At 49.2% G+C, this 18,839-nt stretch overlaps 1 protein-coding gene across 5 annotated transcripts in view; it reads right to left on the bottom strand.

Moving 5' to 3' along the window:
• The window catches only part of Taf4 (TATA-box binding protein associated factor 4), a 66,621-nt gene that overhangs the window by 27,101 nt on the left and 20,681 nt on the right, over window positions 1-18,839 (bottom strand). For all 5 annotated transcript variants that reach the window (XR_015446115.1, XM_087197943.1, XM_087197940.1 and 2 more), the window contains one exon: window positions 50-216. Coding sequence is in view for 4 of the 5 variants with exons in the window: in XM_087197943.1 (XP_087054069.1) it covers window positions 50-216 (167 nt within the window). In the remaining variant the exon portion in view is untranslated. The remainder of the gene's footprint in view (window positions 1-49; window positions 217-18,839) is intronic.

The following is an 18,839-nucleotide window of genomic DNA, read 5'->3' as shown; positions in this document are numbered from 1 at the left end:
GGCAGGCCAGGCCAGGCACGCACCACACACCACACGTACGTGCACTCACCTGGACGGTGGAGATCTGGACAGGAGGGGCACTTGTGGGGGTCGCCGGGCGGGGTGCCATGGTGCTCTGAGGCTGGGCCTGGGCATGAGCCTGAGCCTGCATCTGGGCCAGGGCCTGCTGAGGGATCATTAGCAATTGCCCATTCTCGCTCCTCACGAGGACCATCCCTGGGGGACAAAGGGAACCTAAGATCAGGAAATGCTCCCACAGCGTGATGCAGGCCCCTACCCAGAGGACTAAGCCATGTGAGGAACACATGAGAGCTCTCCAGTGAAGAGGGACTATAGGAGGAAAACACTTAAGAGGCTGTTAACAGAGCCTGGAATTCAAACAGCAGCAGAGCCTTCCTTTTATAAATAAACCAGGCAGCAAAGGAAAGCAGTGTAATGACTGCGTCTACCTGCCACTGTCTGCCTTGAGGGCCACCCACCTGACAGATGCAGGATGGGCCAAAACACACAAGCGCACAGCCCGCAGCCACCAGGGCTGCTGCTCCACTGCTGTTTGGAGCCAGCCAAGTTCAGAGCGATTCAGGTATGGGTCTCTGGGGCCGGCCTGCGCCTCAGAGGAGGACACCTGTTGGTGCTTCATGTAGGCACTCGGCCCTCTGCTGCTACAGCCATCTCGGAAGCACTGAAGTGTGCACACAGGGACTGTCACCGGCTGGCTGTGCACACAGGACACAGCCTCCCTCTACAGCCTGCACACTCGCCCCCCGGCGCCTCACCGACAAACAGCATGGTCCCTCAGAATTCCACCACAAACACAATTATCTGACTCTCAAACTCAATTTCACACAACACGTCAGTGCTGAAGATGCACACGGACTTCAGACATCTCCAGTGGATGGCCTGGCCCCATGACACAGCCCAGCTGAAAAATAAAACAGACACAAAAGGAGGCTCACTGGCCTTGCACTGGCCACGCCTCAGAGCTGCCAGGGGCCGTGGCGGCCTCATCTCTCTCCTGAAGGAGAGACGCAGCCAGTGAGCATCCTACCGGAGAGGCACGGCCAGAACTGCCTGCAGGTCTGCACGCCACGCAAACCCTGGGCTTTCCCTCAAGGGGAAGGAGAGCTGGGGCAGCTCTAGGAACTCTAGAAGAGTCTGTGATGCTGCCTGGCTCTCTCAGAACCCACCACACTAGGAAGGCACTGTGAGGCCTCTCCCTGAGCTCACCTCTAACTCTTGACGTAAAAGCCAATTCAGGCCCAGGAATAACCTCCCACATGTCCCTTTCAAAGAAAGCCATGCTGAGATCAAACCACCAAAACTGGAAACCCACTGCTGAGACAACTTGCTTAACGAAGCCACCAAAACCTAAGACTTCAGAAGGAGGTGCAAAGAAAAGGCCTGGCGGATGGCGCGGTCAGTGAGATCCCCGCTACATCTGAGGCCGTGTGCAGGACCCCCTGCCCGGCTCAGGCAGTGCCAGACCAGGCGGGGCCAGCTGGGAGAACAAACTGCTCCCCACAGCACGGGCTGGGCCCCAGAGATGGGGCCCCGGCGAATGCTCCCTGGCGTCGTGTTCCACGCCCCGTCTCCCGCTGCGGCCACTCGCTTACATGGGGAACTCACGGTGGGCAAGGCCGGAAGACAGAGGGCTGCCACGGTCCCACGGCCGAAACCCTAGCTTGGAATTCATTAATCAAGCAGTCAGTGACATCAGAAGCTTTTCCTTAAAAAAAAAAAAAAAAAAAAAAAAAAATTACCTCCACAGAAACTTTTTTCCCCGTACCAGGGACTAAACTCAGGACCTTGCGCTTTCGAAGCAGGAACCACTGAGCTACATCCCTGGCTTTTTTTTTTTTTAACCTCCACAGAAATTTTAAAGAATGGTTTAAAACATTTCTGAACTTGACAACACGTGTAAAAGTCATGGTAAAAGTGGCATTCTTGAGCTAGGAGTGATGGACAGGCCTGCAATCTCAGCACTCAGGAAGGTCAGGCAGGAGGATCACCTTGAGCTGGAGGCCAGCCTGGGCTACACAGTGAGTTCAAGGCCAACCCAAACAACATAGCAAGACCTGGACTCAAAAGGAAAAAAAAAAAGTAGAATTTTGGACATGATAAGAGCAGGAGAAAGCAGATGGTTAGCTGTGAAATGGGCCTAAAGATGGGCACATCTAGGCACATCTAGGGATGGGCCAACACTCCTATGGTGGAAGCAGAGCTCCTGTGAACGGGGTCAGCACCACAGGTGGGACCAGAGCACTGACGGATGGGGCCAGCATCCATGGTGGGACAAGTGCCTCTGCGGGGAGGCCAGCACGCCTACGGTCGGGCCAGACATGCCGGCAGGGGCCAGCATGCTGAATGCTCAGGGCATGGGGCCAGCACACCTCTGGACAGGGCCAGTGCCCTATGGCTGGGGCCAGCAAGGCTATAGTTAGGGTTCAAGTTGGAGAAGGAATCGAAAGTCCTGCCAAGAAATGACCATGTGACTTTGCCAAGTACCTTCAACTCTCAGGCGTTAAAAAGATCTTCACTTGGATATGAAACAGTTAAGTGAAGAAAAGCAGATGGAAGTGCAACGTGCACTGAAAAAGAATCCACAGGCCAAAGGGCCACAGAGGACACCTTAAGCACCACATGGCCCGGGTCAGTCCAAGAGAGGTGCCGTCTGCTCTCCCTGTCTGCGGAGCCCCACCACCCGGCTCTGACGGGGCAGAAGGCAGACACACCTGTGACGCTGAGCGTGTGAGTGAGCATCAACGCCACATCAAGAGCAGACCCCAGAATAAGATCAGTCCTGGATCTGTGGACTCTGGTTCTAATCACTTGCTTCAAACAGATAGCAGTTGTGCAAAGGCAAAGAAACACCATGCACTTTTCAAAATGTAACAGACTGGTTTAAGATAAAAGATCAGGAAAAAGTAACCTGGCACCGTAAAGGGCAGCATGCGGCCGACCAAGCGCATCTGTTCCTTCTTCCCGGCTGCAGCACACCACTGATCTGCATCTGCACAGCGGACTTATGAGCACCTCAGAAAGGACCCGCACTGGGCACCTACAGCTGGGGGTGGTCCGCATCTCACCATGGACCCAAGGCTTAGGTGGAGAGGTTCATCTGGAGACCCTGGAGAGAGCGGCCTGGCAAGGCAGCAGACCCCGAGGGCCCCTCCCTCACAAGTACAAGCAGGACCCGTAGCCGCGGGGAGGAGCACACTGCGGGCTCACGCCAGGCAGGAGCGGTCAGGGCTAACAGTACACTCACGCCCGTTAGAAGAACCTCCAGAGGGCCGATTCCAGGACACACTGGGAAGGAGTGGGACCTGGGCCCACAGGCAGCTGACGGTTCTACCACTGCACTCCACACCCCGCCATACTCGCCCCATACGCACAAGACTCATGATGCATCTAAGAATCAAGAGAACAGACTGAGGTGTCCTTTTCAATAAGTTTAGTATTTTTCTTGGTATAGGATTAATTGTTCTTTATAGAAAATTTGTGAAATGCAGAGAAGTACAAGGAAAAAGAAACCTCCTGGACTTTGGTCACTATGACTGGACACTCTCCCGTGTCCATACTGTGCACGTGCAATAAGGAAATCTGAGGTCACTCTGAACCTGAACAGTATGAAGCCCTCCGTCACCAGCTTTTAAAGGCCACACTGGAAACTGGGAGTTTGGAGACAGCAGCAGGCAGGCAGCAGCCTTCCCAGGACAACCCACTATATATCTGGATCTCTCTTGTCCCCAGGCCCTCCAGTGTCCCTCCCAGGGGTCTCCCAGGCCAGAAGCTCTTCCCAGGAATCGATGCCCCCAACTCAGGGCTGAGCACAACCACCAATCCTTAAAAGAGCTGAAATAAAACCAACCTCCCTGAAGTACCAGAGCTCAAGAAAAACTCTTGGTTCTTACCCAAACTTACAGTTTCACTTACACTTTTTACTGCATTTTAAACCAAAATGTAGACCATCCAAAGCTGTACCACACAGCATTTCCAGTCTCAGAACCTCCGCTTGGGGAAGAGGCACTCACTGAGCATCAATATATTACCTACGTGCTCTGGAGCACAAGCCCGGGCACAGGAGGGCTCCTCCGTGAAGACATTCATGCCAGCTGACCATCTGCAGCACTTCAGAAACGGACACCCCTAGCCCAGCCTGGGAGGGCACCCAGCCCGGGGAGAAGGACAGTGCCCAGCAGGAAGACAGTCCGGATAAGAAGGAGCAGACTCTGCTCTGTCCTCACCTCTGTAGGGATGCTGTCCCCATCAACAAAGGTCACTCAAACTGCACTACCAGCCTGTAGAGACAGGGCACAGAAACAAACCCTTTACAATTAAGTCTGTGCTACTGGCCACCTTCCCCAAAGCCCTGTGTCAGATGCTAAGTGGCAGCAAGCCACGGAGCACATGTTCAGAACACTGCCAGAAGCTACAGTGGACACAGACAGGGACTGCTGACCCAGGCCACCTTGCTCCTAGAAACAAAAGCCCTCCGTGCCACTCCAGCCAGACTGTAACCCAGGCCGCACGGGCAGCAGAGCCACGTAGGCCCCAGCACGGCTGGCTCGGGACACTGTCAGGGCTGACTCGGTCATGGCCTACGCGCTCTTTTACTCACAAGCTTTTCCCTTTTAAGTTATGAAAAAGAAAACACCTAACCTGGAAGAGCTGGCTGAAGCAAAGAGCTGAAGGAGATGGACATACAAGTGGACAGGGCTCCTTTCTCACTGGTAGATCTAAGCACCTAGGCACGGGGCACAGGGTGCAGGGGCAGCAGGAGTGTGGCTGTGGCCTCGGGCAGCGCGGCTGGGCAGCACGGCCCTGGCACACTCCGGTGCCTTCTGCCCACTCTCGCTGCCCCGCATGTCACACTGTCCCTCCAGCCCCGCTCAGCTCTGGCTTGCAGCCCCTTACTCCTCCTCAGCTGTAATGTACGCTGGCACTGGCACCTGCCACCCAAGTTTCACTGTTCTTTCTTTAAATTAACTTTATTGGTGCACTGTTGCTGCACAATGATCACACTCCTCTCAGGGAGCTGCCGGGGCAAGACTGCTTGGTTCTTCTTTGCCTCATCCTCTCCTCTTCCTCAACCCTTCTTCTCCCCCGCCTTATTTACAAGAGCTTTGCTCCATTTTCTCCCTTCTACTTCATTTTAACTGCCACATTTCTCATTCCTAGAACTTTTATTTGCTTTACTCTCAAATCTTTCTGTTCTTACAGTAACTAAAACAACTGTGAAAAAGGACAGAGTCCTGAGGGCTGGCACTACCTGCTTTCGAAACACGTCGGAAAGGCACAGTAATTGGGCAGCACAGTGTCAGAGTGCAGACAGACAGGCAGCAAATGGAGTGGAAGTCTTCGCAGCAAATGAGGAACAAGTGGATATGTATAAACAAAAAAGCTGAATCCACACCTTGAACTGTAGGCCAAAATCAACTCAGGATGGACCAAGACTTACAGACAAAACCTAACTTCCAGAGCGAACACAGGAGGACCTCAGGTTAGACCGAACTCTAGATGTGACACCAGAAGCATGGTCCATGAAGAACCAAATGAACAAATCAGACTGCTTTAGGCTCAATCTGCTGGTTTTCCAAAGACACCAAGAGAAAACATGACTCAGTACACATGCCTAGTAGAGATGTGTGTCCAGAATATAGCGAAAAACTGAACAAAAAACAGTGAGTGACAGATTTGAATATTTCCCCAAAGAAGACAGATGACCAAAAGCACAAAAAAAGATGCCCAGCATCGCTAGTTACCAGGGAAACACAAATTAAATCCACGATGCAAGAGCACACACCCAGTACAACACCTGACAGTGAGAGACTGCGTGACCCACAGTAGGAAGACCAAAGCTCCCGTGCCCCACTGTGGGGACTCTTTTATTTTTAACGGTGGCCAGGTTTCACATTTATTAAAGGTAGGTTAAAAAAACTGAAAGGTAGGGGGAAAACAGGTCCAGCAGAGTGAGTTTGGGCTAAGTAAAAAGGGAGGAAAAAAGTAAAAGTACACCCTACAGCGCAGGGTGGGCTATCGTGAAGAGGCACCATAGCCTGCTGTGGGGACTCTCTGACCACCATCCCACAGTTTCCATTCCTAGGTCTCACCCAGGAAAAAGCAATTTCACAGCTTCACAAAGGCTGGTACCTGTTATGCAAGAGTTTTGTCAAAATCTGGGGGAAAAAATCCCAAAGAGATGAAAGGGCAAACAACTTCTGAGGAAATTACCCACATATAAAAGGGATGCCCTGTTGATACACACAACAAGGATGAATCTCAAGTAATTACAATGAATGAAAGCAGCCAGGAGCTGGGGGGATGAGTACACACTGTGTGATTCCATTTATGTAAAATTCCAGCATGCAAATATGACAGAGCGACTGGGTGGACACAGGGCATGCAGTAACGGGGGAGCACCGGGGTGATGAGAGATTCGCCATCCTGACTTGGTGACGGGTTCGTGGATGTGTACATGAGTCACATCAATTATGTCTCCACACAGCTTTTAACACACAGCACGCATCCCTTACAAAGCAAGAAAAAGCCACTGCTCCGAGAGTCATGGGCAGCATAGTTCTGATCAGCTAACATTAACAACTCCAGTCCCCACAGCATGCAAAAAGAAAGCCGTGGTCCTTGAGTCATATCTCGCAAATAACGCAGGAGGCTGAGTGCGCCGAAGGCAGTAGCAGGGCCACACCCTCGGCTCCTTACAACAGAGCACCCTCTCACGCAGCTCAGGGGGCAGGCAGCTCAGGGAGGGCCTCCACGTCTCAGAACCTGGACACGCAAAATGGCACCAACCAGTTCTTCTGATGGGAAAGGGACCTCCCAGTCCCCGAAATGCCCTGGCAGGAAGTATGGACCTAGGAGGAAGCCACGCGGGAGCCGCCCTGGAAGAGTCCCACTCTGCTCCCAGCGTGCACAGAGCTGCTGGGGGAGGGACGTCCCGTGTGCAGCTCTTCTCTCCCTCCAGAGCTGGCCGTGGCAGAAAAACGGGCCCAAAAGAGTGCATTCATCACCTCTAGCAGATTAGAGAGGACAGCCGTGATACGGGGGCCAAAGGCCTGCATCCTCCGCTAACCTACCCATCTTGACTGCCACCCTCTGACACGGGGGAGTCGGGCCTGGCGCCCCACACCTTCCCAGGCCCCTGCTCTCACCGGCCGCGGTTCTGGGCTTACCTGCATGCTGGTGGGTGATCTACCCAACTCGGTGCCCCCACCACTCAGCTGGATTTCACCAAGAACAAATCTGCTCACTCCGGAGCAAAGCTAAACACCAGCCCATGGAGAATTTCACTAATATTATTTTTCACTAATGCCTTTTTTTAAATTCATTAATGCTTCTTATTCCTCTGACTCAACAGGAAGGCCTACCCTTGTAGTCTGTGGGCAAGAGACAATGTACAAACCAACACAAGGCGGCAAAGTGTTGAAACTGTGTGGAATATGGGTAAATTTGAAAAATTCACCACAAATTTCAAATTTGCAAGAGCAAATGTGGACTTGAGCACCTCAGGTACGAATCTGGGGCCAAGTAAAGTTCAGAAAGGACCCAGCCTTGTGCCGCAGGAGCTGAGCGGCACCGCAGAAACCCGAGGCGGAAGCCACAGGATGCTGCAGCTAGGTGAGCCCTGGCTAGACAATCTCCATGTGGCCTTCAGAGCCAGCCTGTGAGCTGCTGCCTCACACAGCAAACCCAGCCTGCAAAGAGGTCGTCAGGCCCCTCTCCATGCCTGAGGGAACACACCATCCCAGCCTCTTCTCTCGCCCTTCCCTTCTGCCACTCTGCAGGCTGCTTTTCTGACCACTCATCCTGGACCCTGGGCCTCACTTCTGGACGCCTCACCTGCTGGCTGCTCACGGCCACTTTAGGACTCACTCTCTGGCTTCCCATCTACTGAGCTGCACATGCCAGAACCCCAAGACGTTCCCCTGGCACCTCCAGCCCCCACATACCCCACTGCCACTGGGACCTGTCAGTTTCAGCTCCTAACTGACAATCTCATCGACAGATGGCTTGCAGTGCCAGCCTAGGGGCGGGACAAGACAGAAGAGCAGAGGTACAGCCACCCATCCATAGGCGCCAGCAGCTGGTCAGGTAAAGGAAAGTCACACAGCTGGCACTGGGTGGACAGTGGACAACACAATGAGCAGGGGCCCTAAGAAAGGGCACAGAGGAGCCAATGGAGGCCTCTAGCCACACGTGAGGGGAGACCAACTTCCTCTCACTGGGAAACTGGGCACTGGAGTGTGTGGGGTCAGCACGGGCACCCTGGCACGTCTGCTCAATGGAATGCCAAGGGACTGTGCCACTGGAGGTGCACACCACAGCACTCGTGTGACGCGTGAAAGTACCCGCTCTCATGTGCAGACACACTGTTGAAGCCCTGCAGTATTACAGTGGTCCTCCAGTCCCCCAAGGACCTACCTGGCTCAGCACTGTCCATTCTAGCTTTTCCTTCACCCACCTGAAGCTGACTAACATCCTCCATCCCCTCTGAGACAAGGCACAGCCCTCATCACAGGAAAGTACTGCAATTAATAATCGGCAGAACTGTCTTTCTATTCAGAGAAGAGAAAGGTGTGTGAGCTCCCGTCCCAGCCCAATACCCTGCAAACAAAAAAGCCGGCCAGCTGAGGGCAAAGCACCCAGAGGAAGAGAGGTTGGAGCCACACCGGGTGATGCAAATACAGCAATACTCTGCACTACTGATGTGTCAGACCCCAATGATTTTAAAAGATAGCCAAGGGGCCGGGGATTTAGCTCAGTGATTCCGCCGCTTGTCTGGCAAGCATAAGGACCTGAGTTCGATCCCCAGTAGCAAAAAATAAAAAAATAAAAAAAATAAAGATAGCCAAGGTGTCACTCAAAACAAAGTCCAAGCAGGGCACAGGGGCACACAACTGTTATCCCAACACTCTGGGAGACTGAGTCAGGAGGATGGCAAGTTCAGCCCCCGCTGGGACAACTCATCAAGATTTACCAGGGCCGGGGATGTAGCTCAGTGGTGCCACCGCCTGCCTCACAAGTGCAAGGTCCCGAGTTCGATCCCCAGTGCCCAAAAAAAAGCATCTATAAGATTTACTAGATCCTGTCTCATATTTTAAAATAAAAGGAGAACGGTGCTGGGTGTACCTCAGTGTAAAGGCCCTGGATTTAATCCCCAGTACTGCAAAAAAAGACCAAAACCAAACCAAGTCTAGGACGAGGCAAGTCCTCTTATCCACACCTGCTGAGCCACCACAGGCAAATACCAGCTCAGGGTCCACAGCCTCAAACCAATCAGGCCCCACACTGGAAAAAAAACCTCTTCATTTCATACAGCAATTTTCAAAGTATCACGAAAACCTGGCACAGCAAGGGTTAAAAGTTGTCTGTTCCTTGCCAGGGATGTAGCTCAGTGGTAAGGAGTCTGCTTCACAAGTGCGAAGTCCTGAGTTCGAGCCCCAGTACTGGGAAAAAAGAAAAAAAAGGAGTGGTCTGTCCTTAAAAACACTTCAGACAGGGGCCAGGGATTTAGCTCAGTGGTTCTGGCGCCTGCCTTGCAGACACAAGGTCCTGAGTTCGATCCCTGGTACCAAAGAGAAAAAAAAAAAAAACACTTCAGACACTGCATTTAATAATCTCACCTCCAGCAAATGTGCACATGCACGTGGGGGTGGGGAGCTTTTTCTCTTCCTTATATCACACACTTTTTCCATCCAGGGCCAAAACTTCCAGTGAACAGGTAGACTAACAGTTTTTCAAACAAAAATTTTGTCCCAAAACTTCATTAAGTGGCCAATGATCCCAACTGCCTACTTTAAAAATTGGACAAAACTATACCAAGTGATTCATAAAGGCAATACAAAGGGTCAAACAACAAATAATAAGCAAAGAAAAGAAAAAACTAAAATGAGATGACAGTTTTTACCTAACAGGCTACCAGAAACCTAATCTCTAGATTCATCCACGGCAGTAAAGTTGAGTGTGGGGCACAGAGAGAAGCGAACCCCAGCAGTCTGTCCTAGTCGCCACGTTGCCTTGGCCCGGTGACTGTGGTTCAGTTCTCTTGCCAACAGAAACACCTGCCCCATGCACAACATCCGTAGTGGGACACCTGGCCGTCCCCACCTGTGACCAACTGATGGGAAAGCGCCATGTGTGACCACCAAACTTCACTTCAGACAGGAGCCACGAAGGGTCTGACACTGAACAGAGATCATATCTGCGTACTGTTTACATCTGAGTCAGCACTAGCAACACTTTGTGATTTCAAGGGAACAAGAGAAGGAAAACAATGTCATCGGGGCTAGGGTTGTTGGGCACGCAGCTGCTCCCACAGAGCTGGCACTGGTCATCCCGTGGCTCGAACACTGATCCATCAGTGGATACTCGCGCCCCTCCACACTGCTGCCACAGCTTCTCTCCCTCCCATGAGTGACCACCTGCCCCCAGGTGTCCTACAGAACACTGGGAGTCTACGTGCCTCGAGTGTCCTGGGTGGCTGCTGGGACCTGCAGGTACAGACACCTTAATAAACACCTGAAGGACAGCCCACCCTCGTGGCCTTGCTCCGCATGACCAGAGCTCACTGGCTCTAAGGCTTTAGGCATCTCCCTGTGTTAGGGTTCACACCTAGATGCCCCCGCAAGCCTCATGCGCTCATAGGTGGGGCTTGTGGGAAGTGCCTGGACGGTGGGAATGTGATACTCACCAGCAGATTCGTCTACTGATGAGCTTACAGCTAAATGTGATATTGGCAGGCGTTGAGCCACTGGGGGTTCGGCCTAGAAAGGAATAGGTCCCTTCTCCCCTGACCTCTCTGCTTCCTGCCTGCCATGCCATGAGGAAGCCTATTTGAGACAGGGTCTTGAATTTTCAATCCCCTGCCTTAACCTTCCAGGCACTAGGATTTCAGGAACACAGCACCATGCCCAACGAGGAAGGCATTTTTTACTCCACTGTTTTTTCCTTAGGTCTGATTTTCTCATTCACTTTATCTTCTAGTGTTGTGAATATGTGTATTATTCATCTTACATTCTTACTAGAGTGTGTGTGAATACAAATGGGAATAAAAGCCCCAAGAACACAGCTAGGACAGAGGTGCACTGCATGGCCACTGGTGCCTCAAGAGCCCCTTATGCTGTGGCCTCACGGCAAGGGTGCCCTGAATGGCTCTTGGAGCACAAGGGGTGGAGCACAGGGGCTGCTTCGGGACAGCGCCCAGCTCTTCTTGAAGGCCTTTGTCAGTTCTCCACCCCTGCCAGCATTCCTTTCTGTAAGCTGCAGCTCTCTGTTGGGTCTTTCTGGAAACTGCTCTCATGTCACTAAAGACATAACGTCCCTTGATTTGTTTTATTTGCAACTCTGTGGGTACACAGAAAAGCTATGGGTACGTCAGTCTGGACAGTACATACATGCCCGTGGCAAGGCTGGCCAGCTTTCTGCAAGCCATCAGCTCTGCCTCTCCGAGAGGGCAAACATCAGGCTCTAATTTTCCACAGCTCAAACCACCATCCTCTGAGCCTCTACCATTCCAGCGCAGGACTGTGTGGCCTCTGATGGGTCAAGATGGAGAAGCACCTCTCTCCCCTTCCACATGTTCAATTTTCACACCGGCCTTTATCCACAGAGGACGGAGAAGGGGCCTGAAGCGTCAGCGGTGAGACAAGTCACTTGTGAAGCCAGAGACAAAGCCATCCCCACAGCAGGATGGAGCTCCCAGAGGCCAGACAAGAGACCCACTAGGGGCTGAACTCAAAGCACTCTGTTAGCTGTGAAAGTGTGTTAGACAGCGCTACCCCCACACACAACTTCAAGGGAACAAAGTGGGCTGGCAAGTTCTCTGAATCCAACTACTGGGTAATCCCACTTCTCATAACAGGCCCAGGAAGGAACAGACCAATGGGTTCCAGCATCAGTACACTCCCCGAGCGCCTGCTGTGTGCACGGCCACACACACACTGAGCACCTGCCGTGTGCTATCCTACACACTCCCGTGCACCTGCTCTGCAGAGATCATGTACAGAGCACCTGCTGCATGCTCCTCATGTGCCCACTCATGGTGCCCTGTGCTCAGCTCTACGTCAGATTTCCAAATACTGCACCACTGGCTGGACTCCATCCCCGAACTCCTGGAGTGCCCATTGTACCCAACAGTGTGCCACTGGCCACCACTGATGCAATTACTCACACAACCCCTCTGCGCTGTAAGGGCACTCCGCCACGGCACCTTCCCAACCTCATCTGAGGAGCCACACAAACAAGAAGGCTGGGACTTGGTGAGAAGCCAAGGACGAAGCCAAGGAAACACTGAGACAGCAGTGTGGGGCAGGTAAGGGGACCAAGGAGGCACAGGCTCCCTCCGCCAAGTGAGGCTGCTGCCTTAGTTTGGGGATGGCTTCAGTGGACTATATGAAGCAAACTGGGGATCTGGCCATCAAGATGAGTGTGCACTAGATGAGGCGAGAGAACAGCAGAGAAGAGGGAGGTGGGAGGATGCGGTGCTCACAAGGCATGCCTGTGGGTTGGTTTTAAGTAACACGAAGGCACTTGATAAAACCCAACAGCCACTCATGAACAAAAAAAAATCCCCTACAAACAAAAAACCTTAGAATATTAGGAATAGGAAGGAATGTCCTTACTTTTTTTTTTTTCTTCTTTTTCTTTTTTTGGTACCAGGGATCGAACTCAGGACTTTGTGCTTGGGAGGCAAGTGGCGGAACCACTGAGCTAAATCCCCGGCCCGGAATGTCCTTACTTTGAAGAAAACACCTGTGGCAACTCTAATCTCCAATGGTGAACCATTAAAGCATTTCCTTCGAAATGAGAAAGGCCACTGGTCTCCACCACTTCTCCCAGTACCACACGGGGATCAGCAAGCTCAATAAGCCATAGGTTGGAGCAGTGGGAGAACAGGACTCGCGCGAAGTGTGACTGTCATCAAATGCACATAAGAAGACCCTCCACAGGGCCGGGGATTTAGCTCAGTGGTTTCGCCGCCTGCTGGACCCGAGTTCAATCCCCAGTACAAAAAAAAAAGACCCTCCACATAAACATGCTTAAAGAAATTGGTAAGAGTGTGAGACATGATACCAACAACACAATTCAACTCACCATCAATAAAGAATTTTAAAAGGCAATTAAAAGAAATACTATTTATAATAGCAGCAATAAACTTAGCCCCAGGATGAATCTAACAAAACATATAAGAAAGACTTAATTGGAAAAACTATATAAAACTTCCTTAAAAGATATTGTGGAAGATCTAACAAGTGATAAACCATATCCATGGATAGGGAGACACTACATTAGTGACAGCAAACCTTTGGAACTTTCAATGACAACAAGCAGCCCGCTGTGGCATGTGTGCTATAGGTTTGCCACCACTGGTACAAAGAAAAGGTAATACATTGTGACTATGTGGGATTCATCCTAGGAGCACACTATGGTTTAACACTCAAAATTAAATCAGTGTAGGTCAGGGATGTAGCTCAGTGGTGCCACCACCTGCCTCACAAGCACAAGGTCCTGAGTTCGATCCCCAATACCAAAAAAAAAAAATTTAAATCAATGTAATTCACCATATAATGGACTAAAAATTAAAATCTCACAAAACCAAGCAACTAGTCACAAGAATTCTCACCAAACCAGGAACAAAGGTGCCAGAATCTGACCATAGGTATCCTCATAAAATCCATGTTAAAGTTTAATTCCCAGGTGATGGTGTTAGGAGGGGGGGCCCTCTGAGAGGTGACTGGGTCTTGAGGGTGGAGCCCTTCTAAAAGAGATTTGTGCCCTTATACAAGGGACCCTTCAGAGCTGCCCTGCCTCCTCCCATCTACAGCATGAGGATACAAAGCCAGCCCTCAGTAGACACTAACTCTGCCCGAACGTTCATCTTGGATTACTAGCATCTAGGACAGTGAGAAGTAAATTTCTCTTATTTCTGGTATTTTATCATAGCAGACCAAATGGATATGACAGAAGGGAATTCCTCAATCTAATAAAGGGCATCTATGAAAAACCCTAGAGCTAGTATCACACATTTAACAGGAAAAGACTGAATGCTTCCCTTGAAGGGAGAGCAAAAGTGTCCCTTCCCATAGCTATTCAATGTGAGGATCTAGCTAGTGCAATAAGGCACAAACAAGCAATAAAAGGTGTACGGATGGGACGGAAATGAAGTAAGCTTTCGTCAGGGCAAGTTGGTGCATGCCTGTAATCCCAGCACTTGGGAGGCTGAGCCGGGAAGACCAAGAGTTCCAGGCTAGCCTGTGCTACAGTGAGTTCAAGGCCAGCCTGAACTGCATAGCAAGACCCTGTCCAAAAAAAGGAAAAAAGAGCTTAGCCTCTGTTCCTGCAGACAATATGACCACCTTTGAAGAAAATCCTAAGAAATCTACAAGTGAAAGCTATAAGAACTAAGAAATGAATTAATAAGCAAGGTTAGAGGATATAAGTTCAATATTTTTAAATGCAACTGAATTTCTAAATACCAGAAAAAAATTATTGGAAACTGGAATTTTCAATAGTGTTTTGTATAAAGCACAAATAGGAATAGACTAAGGATAAATTTAACATAAATACTGAAAACTCTAAGACAATGTGCAAGTTTAAAAGACCTAAAGAAAAAGACACCATGTTTGTGGATCAGAAGGTTCAGTATTAAGATACCAATGATCATAAAACCAACCTATAGATTTGATACAATCCCACACGAGATAATCAGAACACATTACTGCAAAAATTGACAGGCTGATTCTAGGGCTTATAAGAAAGCAAAGGACCAAACAGCCTTATATACTCTTGAAAAAGAAAAGCAGCTAGGACTTGTGCTACGGAGTTCAAGACTTACTCTGAGGTTACAGTGACGAACCTAAGAGTGCTGAGGTACAGCAAGGCGCACAGACAGGACAGGATTCGATCCAGAAATAAGGTCCTTTCCAGCAGATCAGTCAACTTCCAATCAAAGAGAAAAACCTCTGGGCCGGGGATTTAGCTCAGTGGTGCCTCCACCTACCTCCCAAGTGCAAGGTCCTGAATTCAATTCCCCATACCAAAAAAAAAAAGAAAAACCTCTCAGCACATAGGGCTGAGACAACTGCATATCCTACCAAACAAAAAGGATCCCAACCCCTACTTACAACTCTCCCAAGAGTACTGCAAACAGAGCCACTAAGAACTAAAACCATAAACTCCATAAACAAGACACAGTATGGACCCTGAAGGAAATTCATAAACTGGGCTTCATTAAAATCGAAAACTTGTGCCGGGCATAGCCATGCACACCTATGAATCCAACAGTCAAGAAGCTGAGACAGGAAGACTGTTGTGAGTTTGAGGCCAGCCTGTGCTACAGTGAGTTCAAGGCCAGCCTGAACTACACAGTGAGACCCTGTCTCAAAAATAAAGCAAAACAAAATAAATTCTATCTGGTAAACGACTGTATCTAAAAATATATCCTAAAAACTCTAAATCAATAACAAAAATAACTCCCCAGTTCTAAAAACAGAGGCCAAAGGTTTGAAAAGACACTTCACAAAGGATATGCAAACAACAAATAAGGGCATGAAAAGATGCAGGACATTATTAGTCATTAGGGAAAACATATTAAAGCTACAATGTGAAAGCATTATACACTCATTAATGGCTAAAATTAAAAAGATTATACAGTACCAACTGGCAAAGAGGTGCAAAAAACCATTATAATATGCTGATGGGAATGCAAAATAGTATAGCCCCCTTGGAAATGCTGTAGCCTGGCAGTTTCTTAAGAGGTTAACTACTTACTCACTTAGGACATCCAGCAATCCTTTTCCCAGGTAGCTGTCCGAGAGAAATGGAAATGTATGCACACCCAAAGATTGCAGGAACATTCATAATAGCAAAAGGCTATTTCAACCCAAATATCCATCAACTGACAGACAGATAGGAACTGTGGGGTCAGCCACAACTTCAACACCACTCAGCAACAAAAAGGAGTGAATGAACTGGCACTCCAGCAACTAGGAAAAACTCAAGTATTCTGCCCAGGGAAAGAGGTCAGCAGCCCCATCACAAATAGTCCTAGGAGGGGCCACACCATGGTGGAGGGCTCCATGCTCCAGGAGAGGGTGCCGGACTGCCAACCAGGGCTTGTGGAGGGTTCTCTCTTCCTCTCTTCCTCTCTCTCTCCCTCTCTCTCTTCCTCCCCCCCCCCCCGCTGTCTCTCTCAACACTGAACCCAGGGCTTTTGCACTGAACTGTGTACCCAGTCCCTTCTGGGGTTGGGGGGGGGGGGATTGGTACCAGGGATCAAACTCGGGACCTTGGACTTTCAAGGCAGGTGTTGGCACCACTGAGCTAAATCCCTGGCCCCCACTCCCTTTTTCTTTTTTTTCACTTTTTTTTTTTTTTGAGACAGGATATCAAAGTCACTAAGCTGCACAAGCTGAACTTGAACTTTCAATCCTCCTGCTTCAGCCTCCCAGAGTACTAAGAGTACAGACATGTGCCACCAAGTCTAGTCTGAGGAAAAGTTTTGAGGCCACATAACAATGTGGTGGTTGTGACACGGCACCAAGCCGTATGTTAAAAATGCTAACTTTGCTGAATGTAAATTATGCCTCAATAAACAGAACCTTTAAAAACTGGTCACCCAGGACAACTGTTGAAGTTAGAAAGACCAACCAAACCAAGTGCTGGAAAGGACACAGTGCAATGGACAATCATACACCACCGAAACAGGAGTGAATTTGCACAGCCATTTAGGAAGGCAATCTAGTAACTGATGATAGGGGTCTGATGCTTCCCATGTGGCTCATTCCACTCCCGATGTTTACCCAGGAGGAAGAATGCCCACATATGTCCACACAAGAGCCACAACACAAACACTCACAGAAGCTTTGTTTGCAATGGCCCAAAGCTGGAAACAAACCAATGCCTACTAAACTGCAGAATGGACAATGCTGGTCCAAGCATAGGCAGCAGTGCAGCATGAGCAACCCCAAACCACTGACACACGACACATGACACATGACAACACGGTTGACTCTCAAAACAACACCCTGAGTGTAGAAATCCAGGCAAAATAGAGCACACAGTACAAGATTCCATTTACACAAAACTTCAGAAAGGCAAAGGGCACACTAACAGTGGAAATTGACATCTGGGTGTGTACTCAACACAGCCATGTGGCTCCAACTGAACAAAATTTTCTTTCTTGACTGTGCCGGTGGTCACAGAGAGGTACATGTTCCTCAAATCAACTGTACACTCCAAATGGAGACATGCTGGTATATGCAAATCACATCCCCAAATTTACACATGCAAATCTTCATTTAAATGAAAGTTCTCCATGTGTGGGCTCACACATGACTCCAAGAGTGGTGTCATCTGCTGCCAAGTTCACAGCCAGCTGGACAGGAAGCCATAAAGGAGGGCCACCACCACCTGGGCTTAAGAGCCTCCACCAACCACCAGACACTCCATTTCCAACCCAATATTCCTAGCTAAGCTAAGGTAGTTTCTTATATGCTTTCTACCTTGACAGACAAAAGTATATTTTTTAAACTACTTCCACTCAAAATTATATCTTAAGTTTTAGTGCTTCAATTATGCAGAAAGATGCCACTGCTACTCAAAGTAATTTCTTCTCTGAGTGCACTAGGTATAAGATGGAGTTTCTCAATTAAAATAACAGTGCCATCAACAACGATCCCCAGGTTATATTGTTTAAAAAAAAAAAATGTCATGTTGCTCACATCGGCAGCAAACATACCAAAACTGGAGCTGAGTTAGTGTGACCCCTGCCTGGGCAAAGAAGGGGAACAATAAACAATAATAATGTGAGCTGGGTGTGGTGGCATACGCCTGCAATCCCAGCACTCTCCAGCACTCAGCAAGGCTGAGGAAGGAGGACTGCCGAGAGTTCAAGGGCACCTGGGCTACACAGTGAGACCCTGTCTCAAAAAATTGAGAAAAAAAAGGATAATGTGTCATGTGAGACCTTTGTGTCTTGCAAATTTTCTTTTCATCTAAAAATAAATAATAAGACCCTAAATGGGAAATGTACAAGTCAGTAACGGTATGTCTGATGTAAGAAAAAAAGAAAAAAAAGAACATGTGCATTTCCTTATTTCTACAAAAAGACACACTAGAAAGATGGCCTAAAAAGTAACAAAAATAAAAATGAAAAATTTTCTCTAGGAAAGCAGGAAAGAAAAAGGGAATGGAGATGAAAGTGTTTCTCAGAAACTCCTGAACCATGTGCTTTACACATTCAAAATATAAATTAAAACACAAAAAAGAGAAACTAAAACCAACAAAGCTAAATCGTGTATCAAATTAGTAACATAACCACAGACAGGTCATTTCACTGTGGAGTTTTTAACATCCTCACAGGATAAGTTCTAGAGACAAATGCAAAGAAACTTAAACTTTACTCTCTTTTTACTGCTAGAATTATGAACTTACTTTTAAGTATATGGTATGATAAGCTAAACAAGTAAATACAGTGGTGTTATTAGAATCCATGGCTTTCTGCGAAAGAGATCTCAATATAATTCCAAAAATCCCATGAGGGGAGCCTGCCACGTTAGAAACCTGAACAGGAAGTGCTGGCCAGCACTCATGCTGTCAGCATGTCCCCTGGCCCCTCACTAGCCCCCAGGCATGGAGACCCCACGGAAACCAGTCCCCAGGTGGGCGAGAAGAGGCCACGTTAAGGGTGACATGAAATCGCAAGCCTGAGCAGAAGAGGGTCTGCAAGGTCAGGACAGACCATCTGACCCTCCAGGCCACACTGTGGGGACACAGCCCCAGCGACCTGCTGTCCAGAACACACCTCTTGGCCTTGACGTGTCTCG

The sequence above is a fragment of the Heterocephalus glaber genome, unplaced genomic scaffold, assembly GCF_053883595.1.
Source record: "Heterocephalus glaber isolate CG9 unplaced genomic scaffold, H.glaber_assembly_v1.0 deba00001673, whole genome shotgun sequence".
In the NCBI taxonomy this organism is placed as follows: Eukaryota; Metazoa; Chordata; class Mammalia; order Rodentia; family Bathyergidae; genus Heterocephalus; species Heterocephalus glaber.
This window is presented reverse-complemented; position numbering and strand designations above follow the sequence as displayed.